At 46.4% G+C, this 13,873-nt stretch overlaps 1 protein-coding gene across 1 annotated transcript; it reads left to right on the top strand.

Moving 5' to 3' along the window:
- Nucleotides 1-5,971: 5,971 nt before the first annotated feature.
- On the top strand, nucleotides 5,972-6,917 carry LOC128575141 (phosphatidylinositol N-acetylglucosaminyltransferase subunit C-like). The gene has a single exon (XM_053576532.1). The coding sequence runs from the start codon at nucleotides 5,973-5,975 to the stop codon at nucleotides 6,915-6,917; it is 945 nt and encodes a 314-aa protein (XP_053432507.1). The 5' UTR covers nucleotide 5,972.
- Nucleotides 6,918-13,873: the final 6,956 nt, after the last annotated feature.

Raw genomic sequence — 13,873 nt, forward strand, 5'->3', positions numbered from 1 at the left:
AGTAACTGATTCCATAAGCAAGAAAACTTTTTTCATATATATATGTATATTTATTTTTGTAGTTCTCTTTTATTTCTTTTTTTTTTTTTTTATATGTAGAGACAGAGTCTCACTTTATGGCCCTCGGTAGAGTGCTGTGGCGTCACACAGCTCACAGCAACCTCCAACTCCTGGGCTTAAGCGATTCTCTTGCCTCAGCCTCCCGAGTAGCTGGGACTACAGGCGCCCGCCACAACGCCCGGCTATTTTTTGGTTGCAGTTTGACCGGGGCCGGGTTTTAACCCGCCACCCTCGGTATATGGGGCCGGCGCCCCACCGACTGAGCCACAGGCACCGCCCAGTAGTTCTCTTATATTTCAAGTTCCCAGGCCAGTAAGATTTGCTGAGCGGAACTCTGTAACTCCCTGTTGCACTGACACATCCTTCTGAGTTTCTTTTCCAGGAATGACAGGACTTCCTCACAACCATGGGCTAACTACAGAGCCTTACACCACCAATTTGTCCGGAAAGACAAGATAAGTCATATGCCACCTAACTCCCAACTTCCATCGCTCGTTTCCAGCATTTGCCCTATGTACACGTGGGCAGAACTCTCCACCACTCATGCCATCCACGAGTGCCCCCATTTCATTCACCTAAAAATTCTCCCCCGAGGGCTGACCATGTGTACAACCCAGTGCCGAGGACAGACACAGAATCCCAGGCCTCGAGGAGCTCAGCATGGGCCCAGCACGATGGTTCAGGCCTGTAATCCTAGCACTCTGGAAGGTGGGGGTGGCCGGATCACTTGAGCTCACAAGTTCAAGACCAGCCTGAGCAAGAGCAAGACCCTGTCTCTACTAAAAATAGAAAAACTAGCCGGACACGGTGGCTCACACCTGTAGTCCCTGTTACTCAGGAGGCTGAGGCAGGAGGATCCGTGAGCCCAAGAGTTTGAGGTTTCTATGAGCTACGGCACTGTGGTGCTCTACCCAGGGCAACAGAGTGAGACTCTGTCTCAAAAAAAATAAAGAGCTCAGAGTGTAGGGGAAAGACAGGCTTGGAAGCAGCAAGTGCAACCATGGGCTGGTTGTGCCCTGCATGCTCTCCGGGACACAGAGGGGAGGAAAGAGGTATGTGGGGAAGGCACTTTGCAGAGGGAGGGAACCTCTCATGTTACCTGTGCTCCTCCCTTTGCTGCGCTGCAGCTAAATATCATCCCTCAAAAAAAATAAAATAAAATAAAAATAAAATAAAAATAAACATCATCCCTCTGCTCACTAGAGGCTCCTGTGCCTCCACTGCTCTGCCAGAGATAATTCACCCTTCCTTTCCCAGTGCTCCCTAACATTTTATATTTACCATTTTCCTATTTATTGCTTCAAGCACCACCCTCCCATGCCTGCTCCCTGAGTGTTTGCTCTGCTGAGCAAGTGTCTGCCCCTACAGAGGGGGTAAGTACCTTGCTCAGTAACTCCCGGCTGGTGAGTTAATCATTCAATTGATCTGAGCACCCGCTCTGGCCCAGAGTGGAGCATAAATGTTTGTCACATGGGAGCGTGTGGTAGCAATGCTGGGCTTCGCAAGCGAATGGAATGGAATGAGATAAAAGAGGGATTGTCAGGGAAGGCTTCAAAACAGAGGGCATTTGTTTCTCTTCTGTCATCGCTGATATTTCTCTGTCCGGGGAGAGAGCCAGGAGTGGGATGCCAGGTTGTCACCTCTTGGGTGTAGGCCACAGTGCCTTGCCACCACCGGCACAGAACTCTGCAGCTCAGGATTGCTGGTGTGAGGGGCTCTCCCTGGTCCCTGTCCCTCTCCCTTCTGTGTGCCAACTGGGGTCTCTCCCTCTCCTGGACAGAGCCGGTCCTGCCCAGTGCCAACTATCTGCAGACAGGGTCTGCAAACAACTGGCTCAGAGTTTGGAGCTTTTGTGATCTCATCCAAACGCCTGGCTGCAGGGAACCATCTCTGAGATAGTGTGGATTACAGTAAACTTGATTCTCAGCCCTGCCACTTTACAGCTAAGTGATGCTGAACCTCGGTTTCCTTTGCTGTGTAATATAAATCATGATCATTCCTACCTCATAGGGTTGTTATAAAGACTTTTAACTGTGTCCTGCTGTAGACACGTGAGAGGTTGTCAGTAATTCAAAGAGGCAAGGCTTCCTCAAGCCATAGTCACGCCAAGATGTCTAGACAACCCGTTGGGTTTATCTCAGGTCATTATTGAGATGTGAGAACCACATAGCAGGGAAACTAAGTGTTGCTTCCCTGGAATAGATTTAGTTATTCACAGAGTCAGGCTGGCACCCTGTGGCTAGTCCAGGATACGGAGGCAGAAATTCTGGAAATGAATCCCCAATTTCATTGTGTAATATAGGCCTTCTTTTTTAAGCTCTAAAACTGGGACTATAACCTCCACTTTGCAAATGCCCTGGGACCCAGCAATCCTGCTGTGTAAGGCAATGAACACGTAGAAGGATGTTCACTGTGGGGCCGTCTTTGGTAGCAGACAGTGGGGATACCAGAGGTTTTCAGACCCAGGGGAGCAGGTGAGTAAGCCTTGATGGAGTGACTGGGGCATTCTGCACAGCAGGCAGAAGCGAGGGACTAGTCACGCACATAGCAATGTGGGTCATGCTTCCAAACGGTGTGGGTAAAAATAGGGGTGGGACACGATGCCTCACAATACCATGGACACAAGCACACCTGAAACCAGAGAACCTGTTTCACCAGGATACAGGCACATTGACAGACCTATAGCCAATGCATTATCATGAAGGCCTATGGGAGGAGATGAAGAGGATGGAGATCAATGGTGAGGGGGTGTGCAGGAAAAACTAACAAATGTAAGGGAAAAAAACTAGCCATTTTCCATACTCTTTTTTTTTTTTTATTGTTGGGGATTCATTGAGGGTACAATAAGCCAGTTACACTGATTGCAATTGTTAGGTAAAGTCCCTCTTGCAATCATGTCTTGCCCCCATAAAGTGTGTATTTTCCATACTCTTAACACAGAACACTTCTGCAACTAGATATGTGGGGTTTTGCCCACAATGACTCACTTTCCAACACCAGCTGGTCCTACAATTCAACTCCATCCTGACACTAACTGGAATTGGTGCAGATCCCACAAGTTAAGAGCTCAATCCCATTTCAGGAGCCAGTCATATGCAGGAAGTCCCCAGGTTACCTACAACTTCTTTCTGACTTGGCTACAAATCAGATTTCCATGACTCCCTTATTGGATTTAGTAATTTGGTAGAGGTGCTCACAGAACCCAGGAAAACAGTTTACTTACTATTGCTGATTTATTACAAAGGATTTTTTTACTTTTTGAGACACTCTATCACACAGGCTAGAGTGCTGTGGCATCAGCCTAGTTCACAGCAACCTCAAACTCCTGGGCTCAAGTGAGGCTCTTGCCTCAGCCTCCTAAGTACCTGGGACTACAGGTGCCTGCCGCCACATCCAGCTAATTTTTCTATTTTAGTAGAGATGGAGTTTCGCTCTTGCTCAGGCTGGTCTCGAACTCCTGAGCTCAAGGGATCCTCTCATCTTGGCCTCCCAGAGTACTGAGATGACAGGCAGGAGCCACCACGCTCGGCCTGTTACAAAGGCTATTTTAAAGGATACAGATGAACAGTCAGATGAAAAGATACATAAAGGTGAGGTTCAGAAGGATCCCCAGCTCAGGAGTTTCTTTTTCCACAGAGTTGGGTTGCACCACCTTTCTGGCTTGTTCACCAACACAGAAGCTCTTTAAACCCTGCAGTTCAGGGATTTGTTTTTTTTTTTTTTTTTTAGACAGAGTCTTGCTCTGACGCCCAGGCTAGAGTGCCATGGCATCATCAGAGCTCACTGCAACCTGAAATTCCTGGGCTCAAGCAACCCTCCTGCCTCAGCCTTCTGAGTAGCTAGGACTATAGGTATGTGCCACACCTTGTCCTGCTAATTTTTCTGTTTTTTGTAGAGATGGGGTTTCACTGGTCCCCAGCACCTGGCATCAAGTGATCCTCCCACCTCAGTCTCTCAAACTGCGAGAATTACAGGCATGAGCCACCATACCTGGCTTAGTTCAGGGAGTTTTAAAAATAGTTTATTAAGGCGGCGCCTGTGGCTCAGTGAGTAGGGCGCTGGCCCCATATGCCGAGGGTGGCGGGTTCAAACCCAGCCCCAGCCAAACTGCAACCAAAAAATAGCCGGGCGTTGTGGCGGGCACCTGTAGTCCCAGCTACTCGGGAGGCTGAGGCAAGAGAATCGCTTAAGCCCAGAAGTTGGAGGTTGCTGTGAGCTGTGTGATGCCATGGCACTCTACCGAGGGCCATAAAGTAAGACTCTGTCTCTACAAAAAAAACCAAAAAACAAACAAAAAAAAATAGTTTATTAAGATGAAATCCACATAACATAAAATTAACCACTTTGAAGTGAACAATTGAGTGACATTTAGTAAGTATCCAATGTTGTGCACAACTGGCTGATATCTAGTTCCAAAACATGTTCATTACTCCAGAGTAAAACCTCTTACCTATTAAGTAGTTTCTCCCCACTCCCCCAGTTCCTGGAATTCACCAATCTGTATCGCTTTCCTATGGGTTTCTCTATTCCTATCAGATTATTTATCTACCAGGGGTGTCCAGCCTTTTTTTTTCTCTGCCCCACATTGGAAGAATAGGAGTTGTCTTGGGCCATACATTAAATACACAAATACTAACAAAAGCTTATTAGCAAAAATTAAAAAAAAAGTTTCGTGCATATTATTTGTGATATCTGACACCATAGATCAGCGGTTCTCAACCTGTGGATCGCAACCCACAGGAACTTTATTAAAGGGCCAGGGCATTAGGAAGGTTGAGAACCACTGTCATAGATGAACAAAGAAAGTCCTCCCAAGATCTGCATGCAGCCCACAGGCCCCAGCTTGGACACAACTAATCTAATGAAGGCACAGAACATGTGACCTTTATGTGGGGCTATTTTGCTTAGCATAATGTCTTTAAGGTTCATTCATGTTGTATGATATATCATACTTATTCATTTTTATGGCTAAATAGTATTTCATTATGTGTGTATGGAATATACTGCAGGTAAATACCATAATTTGTTTTTCCATTGCTCCACTAATGGATATTTGGGTTGTTTCCATGTTGAGGCTACAGTGAATGATGCAGCTATAAAAATGTGTGTACATGTATTTGAGTACCTGTCTTCAATTTCGAGAGTATATACCAAAAGTAGAATTGTAAGGTCATCAGATTATCTTTTCACTTTATCATTCAGGATCTGTATCATCCCTGGGTCATCTAGCATAATCCTTGCTGGTCTGTATATCATACATAGGTGTTTTCCACGTCCTATTTCCTCTGCAGAACGAGCTCTTCCCTTTTCCTTTCCTACCCATTCTTTTAAGGTCAGCTTAGGCATGACTTTGTAAGCTTCAGAATGCTTTGGAATGCTCTGTGCTCTCCTACTCTCTTCTGATGCCAATTCTGGGTAGAACCGGTGAGTTTCAAGACAGCTATCTGTCTCCTAAAATGTCAGGGTTCAGGCAGCTGTCTGCATCCTCAATTCCTGGGGTGCTCTTGGTCTGTGGGAGGTGGATAGGTTAATCTCTTTTCCAGCCCTCCAATTCAGGGTAAAGCATGAAGGTGGACCATTCCTGCAGCTCCTTATCAAGACTATTGAAGATGAAAGGAACCCAGAGGCAGCCCAGACAGGGTAATGTCATCAAAACCATCCCTGCGAGCTGCCGTCGCAACCCCCGGCGCCCTGGATGGGGAAGGAGGCCGGCGGCTGCCCTTCCCTGGCCATGCACCCCTCCTAGCTCACCGGAACTTGGCTGTGTTGTCCTGCTGCAGAGAACAAACTCATCTATTGCAGGCCTAGCCTGGGTTGCTGCCTTTGAAAACAAGGAAAGGCCAGTAGAGTATCAAACATAGCATGAGATTTCCAGAGAGGTCTTATTTCAAAACATGATGAAGAAGAACCACATGGACCTCTGTGAAGGAGATTCGACTGGCCTAAGCTTGAGGGAAGGGATGATGTGTGCCCAACCTGTAACTAACACCAAGGAAGCTAAGTGGCAGAAGGTCTTGTATGAGCGACAGCCTTTCCCTGATAACTATGTGGACCGGCGGTTCCTGGAAGAACTCCGGAAGAACATCTATGCTCGGAAATATCAATATTGGGCTGTAGTATTTGAGTCTAGCGTGGTAGTACAGCAGCTGTGCAGTGTCTGTGTTTTTGTGGTTATCTGGTGGTATATGGATGAAGGTCTTCTAGCCCCCCACTGGCTTTTTGGGACTGGCCTGGCTTCCTCACTGATTGGGTATGTTTTGTTTGATCTCATTGATGGAGGTGAAGGACGGAAGAAGAGTGGACGGACCCGGTGGGCTGACCTGAAGAGTGCCCTAGTCTTTATTACTTTCACCTATGGCTTTTCCCCAGTGCTGAAGACCTTGACAGAGTCCGTCAGCACTGACACCATCTATACCACGTCAGTCTTCATGCTGTTAGGCCACCTTATCTTCTTTGACTATGGTGCCAATGCTGCCATTGTATCCAGCACGCTGTCCTTGAACATGGCCATCTTTGCTTCTGTTTGCCTGGCCTCACGCCTTCCCCGGTCCCTGCATGCCTTCATCATGGTGACGTTTGCCATCCAGATTTTTGCCCTGGGGCCCATGTTACAGAAGAAACTGAAGGCATGTACTCCCCGCAGCTATGCGGGGGTCACTCTGCTTTTTGTATTTTCAGCCTTGGGAGGTTTGTTGTCCATTAATTTTGTGGGAGCCATACTCTTTGCCCTTCTGCTGATTTCCATCTCATGTCTCTGTCCTTTCCACCTCATTCGCCTGCAGCTTTTTAAAGAAAACATTCATGGACCTTGGGATGAAGCTGAAAGCAAAGAAGACTTGTCTAGGTTCCTCAGCTAAGTTAGGGACACCATTACATTATTAAATCAAACTGATAGGCTAGCCTCCTAAGTAGTAGAAAATATGAAGATAGAGTTACATCTGGAAGCAGCATGCTTATGTTGGTGAGAGAACAGAGATCAAAAGAAAAACTCAACCAAATGCTTGGGTGGTGAAGGTGCTTATCCTTTATTATTTTGTGGATGAAAAAGCTTTCTGAGGCCCTCTTGAATTATTGCCTCTCATTTATTATTTGCAGTGACAAATGAAGTAATGTGGTCTCTATTAAAAAATAACAACACACACACAAAAAAAATAACCCATCCCTGCATGAGAATCAGCAGGCATTCAGGCTGAGAACTTTGGACTCCTGATCAGCAGTTAGATTAGGGAAGCTAGGTGTCTGCCCAGTGGAGATGAAACTTGTTTTCCTTTCCCCCTTTTCTAAATGTGTTATTGGGCCATTGTTGACGATTTATTACCCTATGTTCCCAATTATCCAGCTGTTACTCTGTACTCCCCCTTTGGTAGAGGAGGGATTGGGATCCTTTTTAATCCTATTTTTGAATTTTGACACCTTTGCATTTTTTCACAATGCTTTGTTTTAGAGATCAATGCGAGGTTTCCAAGTGCTAATGCTCTGTCTCAAACTGCCACTCAGTATGTGAGACAGTGTATGCCTCTCCAGGCTACCCAGACTTTATACATTAAGTTGGTGTGAAGTCTCCTTCTTCCTTCAGTGCCATCTCCCTTGTAAGCCCCCAGCCTGTGTTGGGGTCTCCCCAGAACCCCAACATTGGTCAAATAATGACTAGATGCCCCAAAGTAAGGCAAGCATGAAACAAAGTTTATTGAGAAAGAGAAAGATAGATTTACAGAGTAAGAGCAAGGTACTGGTTTGCAAAGCAAGATAGGTTCACTATAGACAGTGAACAGGCCTTAATTGCTGGGACAAAGAAAGGCCTAGTTCAGGGATTTTTATATGAACTTCATCATGTAGGTATGATAGATTAACTCAAACTTCAGACCTGCTCCTGTTCCTGGGGGTGGAGTTGGGTTGACAATTTCAACCTTCTAATCGCAACTTGGTCTCTCTGGTGACCCATTTAGGAATCCATTAAGAGTCACCTTATTAGAACAAAAGACACTCCTATCACCCAGGACGCTCCAAGGGATTAGGAGTTCCGTGTCAGGAACTGGGGTCAAACTAGAACAGAAGACACAGCTTGTATCCCCATTGCAAATTGCTAGAGCAGTGGTTCTCAACCTTCCTAACGCCATGGTCCTTTAATACAGTTCCTGTGGGTCACGACCTACAGGTTGAGAACCACTGTACTAGAGTTTAGGAGCTCTCTGCTGGGAGCCATGGGTGAAGATAGAAAAATATATTTCTTTTTTTTTTTTTTGAAAAATATATTTCTTATTGTAAATCACCATATCAGGGTGAGGTGGACTAAAACCAGAAAAGAACATTGCGGGGATCAACGCTAATAGTCAAATGCTACTAATGGAGAGATGTAATCAATTTCCAGTATCAAGATTAAAAAAAAAATTCTACCCCGAGGCACTGTAAGAATTGTACATAATGTTCATAAAGGTCCCTGGCACACTGCTTGGCATATGAGAGATGGTGCAGAAAGGGCAGCTCCTTTTATCATTTCCTTATTAACAAATAATGTAGCAAGAGTCATTTTGTGTAGGCTCATGTTTGAGGAGCCAGGGGCAAAGACTTGGTATCTCTCTGGAACTTGAGCATGGCTGATGGGGCCCAATGGCAGCAGAAGGGGAGAAAACTCATCTGGGGTTGTAGAGATCAGAAATTCCCAGACTCCCCTCAATGTCAAAACTGAGGCTTGAAAGAAATGACTTCCTTAAGGTCACACAGCCGATTAGTGGCTGAGCTAAGAGCAAATGTCCGAGTTTCCAGGGCTCTTTTCAGAGCATTACCCAAGCCAGTACCTCTGAACTCTAGACCACTGGAAGGCATGTATCTCCCACCTCACCTTTTACCCCAACAATCCTTCCTTCAGCTCCCTGCCCCCTGGTTTATACACTCATGCTTTTATGTGTGTGTGTGTGTATGTGTGTGTTTAACAGAGAAAAGAAATAATAAATTGCTTTTAAAATGCAATTTGGTAGCTAAATTCTCTTAGAAGACCATGCGAAAAAGATTCTGAACCCTGGCAGAGATGAAGCTCAGGAAATACCTCCTTGGAATGGTTAATTTCATTTGTGTGTCAACATGACTGGATCACAGGATGCCCAGATATTTGGGTAAAGATTATTTCTGGGTATATCTGTAAGGGTGTTTCAGGATGTGATTAGCATTTGAAAAGTGTGTGGGCCTCATCCAATCTCCCGAGGGACTGAATGAAACTAAAAGGCAAGAAGGGTGAATTTGCTCTCTACCTGACAGCTTGAGTTGAGACACTGGTCTTCTCCTGCCGCCATACTGGACTATCAGCTCCCCACTGGTTCTCAGGCCCTGACAGAAACACAACACTGACTTTCCTGGGCCTCCCACTTGCAGACGGCAGAAAGTGGGACTTCTCAGCTTCCATAATCACACATGCCAATTCCTCATGATGAATCTCTTCATACATACATAATCCTATCAGTTCTGTTGCTCTGGAGAACCCCAACTAATGGATCCCCACTCTGCCTCTTACAGGCATGCCCAGATGCTCCAGTGATCCCAGGCCAGAGTCTTCTAGTCAGAAGCAATCTCCGTCTTCAGCTCTCCAAATTGGTCACCCCAAGGCTTCCCAGCCAAATGCCACATCAAGGAGAAAGTGTCCCTATAATCCGTTTCTAGCCCTTTTCATCTTTTTACTTGTCCCTAACATATCCTATTCACAAAGATGGCAAGAGTACCTTCTGAGGGGCAGGAGGAGGGGTGCCTCCCATTGAGCCCAGGTCTCTAAGATTTGAAGGGAAGATGTAGGAGAGAACTTTGGGTCTGGCTCACGGGGTGCCATGTTTCAGGCAGGAGGTCCTTGTGAAGGAAGGTCCCAGAGATGTGAGGAGGTTGTCAGAATAGCCCAGGGAAGGCGAGGTGGATGTGGCAGAGGGGAGGGCAGGTCCCCGAAGGCTCTGCCAACATCTTGCCAGCCTTGATTCACCAAAGCTATGATAGTTTTTCCTACTATTTTGGGAAAACCCAAAAGTTTTCCCACAAATTTCAAAATGAGATTGGCAAAGAGCTGCAAAACATACTGGTTTTCTGACTAGCTATGTGCCAGAGACGGGGAGGGGCAAAGGGGAAAGGGTGCTCTTGGCGATGGTAAGTCTCCACCTCTTGGGGCGGGCTCAGCCCTGAGCAGAGATGATAACCACAACGATGATGATGAAGAGAAGAGGGCTGGCTAACATCCGATGAGCACGTCACTCTGTCCCAGGCACTATGCTAAGCCCTAATAGATTATCCCCACTCAGCGGACACACAGCAGCCCTGTGAGCTGGGTACTGTTATGTCCCATTTCACAGATAAGGAAGATGCAGAACGTTGATGACTTGCCCAAGTTCACACTGCTGGCAAGTGGTGGAGTCAGGATTTGAACCCAGGTTGCTCACAGACCTAACTACCAAACAAAACAGCAGCTACACTATAAACTGGTTGTTAGGAATCTCTCCATGGATGGCTAAGGAAGTGAAAAAAACAAATCCTTCCCACACAGGGCAGGCATCACAGTTCCCATTGTGCAGTGCTCATTTTCCCTTAGGAATATTTCTTATGGAAATGCGTGCTAGGGAAACATCAGTCTGTAACCGCGCTTTCTATATTCTCAGTACCCTCTCTAGTGTTTTATGGAGGGCACGTGGTGGGGTTTCATCACATCCTAACTCCTCCCATTGTAACTGATTTTCAGCAGTGCCATGTCGACACTCTTAAGTAGTACTGTTGCTTATGGGATATTTGGATGATGTTATCATTAGATATTTAAAGAAATTTTAAAATGCAAAGACCAATTAGAAGCCACAGCAATGAGAGCATGTAAACATCCTTGTTCAGGCAGCACTGACGGGACATGCCCGAGATTTCTGCTCACTGGCTAAATTGGCACCACCGTGTGGCAAGAACGTAAACACTATTTGCAACTGACTTAGAAAACCCATTTTAAAATAATGCAAATCTTCATTAATTTCTTTTAATGGGTGAGAGCTGCATTATTTTAAAGTTATACACATAAAGTCAAGCTCTATTAGTAACTCATGATTTCCATTTGGACCAAATGTGGACCCCTCCATGCCATGTGGTAAAAGCCATGATTTGGGTGTATGCTGGACATCTGGCATAAGAGGACCTCAGGGGGGTGACACGTGAGCCAGGCTTTGAGGTAGTTTTCCAAAGGAATGCACAGGAATGGGCAGCAGCAGAGAAAAGATAAAGAGATGGTCCAAGTGTGGATAGCAGAATGTGACATGCCAAAGAGTCACACATGGACATCAGAAGTTGGTGAAAGACTGGGTGTGGTGCAGCCTAGGCCTCAAGAGAGCCTGGGAGTAGGGAATGGGTCTGGGCCAGGTTGGGAAAGGCCACATGTGACAGTGGAGGGAGCCTTTCTTCTGTGGTGGGGAGGTCACTGAAGGACAGGAGCTCTGGGTTTAGAAGGATTGCCAGTAGCAGTGTGGATGCTGGACCAGAAGAGAGAAGAAACCAGAAATAAGGGAACTAGTTAGCAGACTACTGAAGAAATATACCATTCATTCATTCATTCCACTAATATTTACTGAATGCCTACTCTGTGCCAGGCACTGTTCTAGGTGTTAGACATACAGAAGGTGCCAAAATAAGGATGGCTGCTCTCAGGGAGCCTACAGTCTACTGGGAGAGACAGGCAACAAACACATACATAATAAGATGTCTGGTGTTTCAGATGGCGCTAAGAGCAACAGAAAAAAATAAGGCAGGGAAAGAGGCTAGACAAGGTGGGCAGTATTGCAATTTTAGATAAGATGATCAATCAGCAAAGGCCTGGGGAGAAGGTGAATATAGAACCAAAGTGTGTGAGGGAGTAAAGCTTCCAAGTCCTGGGGAACAGCATCCCAGGTAGAGAAAACAGCACAGGTGGAGGCTGAGGTCAGAGCATACCTGGTGGAATCTTAGAAAAGCAATGAGGCCAGTGTGGCTGGAGCAGAATCAAGGTGGGCAGCGGGGGCAGCATCAGAGACATCAGGAAGCCAAATTTTGTAGGACAAGGGTCAGTAAACTTTTACTTTTATTTTTGTAGGGCCAGATAGTAAATAGTTCAGGCTTTGTGCACCATGTGGTCTCTCTTGCCCTACTCAACTCTGCCACTATAGTGTGAAAACAGCCACAGACTAAATGTAAACAAGTGAGCATGCTGTGTTCCAATAAAACTTTATTTATAAAAATGGGTGATGGAGAAGGGTGGGGCCTTAGTGTGTGTCACACTTTATGGGGGCAAGACATGATTGCAAGAGGGACTTTACCTAACAATTGCAATCAGTGTAACTGGCTTATTATACCCTCAATGAATCCCCAACAATAAAAAAAATAAAAATAAAAATGGGTGATGGGCCAGAATGGCCTGCAAACTGGGCTTTGACTACCCTAGGGTAGAACATCGGAGGTACTGACTGAGGAGCCACTTCTCATGTAAAGAGGCTGAAAGAGAGGCCATCTGGGAGGAGATGGTGTTCAAGAAGTCAGGAGAGAGCTCAGCAAACCCAGGAAATCTCTGCCGAGGTGATGGCCCCTGGCTTCAGACTGACCGGAGCAGGAAAACCAGCCAGGAAGAAATTGGAGACATGATAAGGATGAAGAACCCAGCCACAGGTCCAGGACTGCTTCACAGCCAGCCTCAGCTTCAGGAGCTCCAATACCACCGCAGCCACTTGGCCATGGAGCTGCTATGGCTGCAACAGGCCATCAATAGCCGTAAGGAGTACCTGATGCTCAAGCAAACACTGAGATCCCCAGAAACAGGTCAGACCAGAGACAAGCCCTGCATGCACCCAGACCATGGAGGACAGGTCTGTGACAGTGACCAGTCACAAGCAAACCCATCACTAAAGGACCAGTTCTACAGAGACAAGACCACTGGAGAGCTAGATGACTCCTGCCAGAGAGTCAAATCACCCCACAAATCTTCAGAAAGTCTGTCCCCTACACAAAAACCAGCTAGAGCTAAGTGTAGGGAAACATGCTATAGGAGGGCTAGACCATAGTTTCCTATGCCATCAGACAGCCAGGCTGTGGAGGACAGGTTCACCAAAGAGCCAGACAATGGAGTACAGCTGCAGAAGAAACTCCTGGAGGACCAGACCCCTGGATGCCTCAAACCTAGGGACCACTGTTCCAGGAAGGCCAAGACACAACTTCATATACTCTGTGAGGACCCACATATTGAGAAGTTTCCTAGAGGGCTAGATTACAAAGAGCCTGAATACCAAAGAGCCAGGCCACAAGAGGTGGGCCTCTCAGAAGACTATATAAGTTTGGAGGGGACCTTGGCAGGGCCAGAGCATAGTAGCTTGCATCTTTGGAGGACTAAACCACCCAAAGGCCAAAACCCCCATGATAGACACTCCAGTAATGGAACCTCTGATGAACCTAGTCATGAAGGATGGAAAAACCAAAGGACTACTATGGAGATCAAGGCCTCCTGAGAACCCTTTTTCCACAGGGTCAGACCATATAGGAGAGGACCAGGTTCCAAAGGGGTGTGCTGTGAAAGGACCATGAAGATGGGATCTCATCCTATCACCCTGGTACCAGCTCTACCTCCTGCTCCTGCCCTGGCGATCAGTGGTTAGTGGGGCCAAGAGAAACTGGAGCAGAGAGTTGGCATAAGTACAAGGAGAAAGACGAAGAATAGTCTTTCATCCTTTCATCTTCTGCCTATGGCTCAATCCAACTTTCTGGATAAGGAGTTATCTGGGGTTTATCACACAACATTTGCTGGAGGAAAACAAAAGAGTCACGTGGGGGAAGTGGAGTGGGAGGCTTGATG

This window comes from Nycticebus coucang, chromosome 22 (genome assembly GCF_027406575.1).
Source record: "Nycticebus coucang isolate mNycCou1 chromosome 22, mNycCou1.pri, whole genome shotgun sequence".
Classification (NCBI taxonomy): domain Eukaryota; kingdom Metazoa; phylum Chordata; class Mammalia; order Primates; family Lorisidae; genus Nycticebus; species Nycticebus coucang.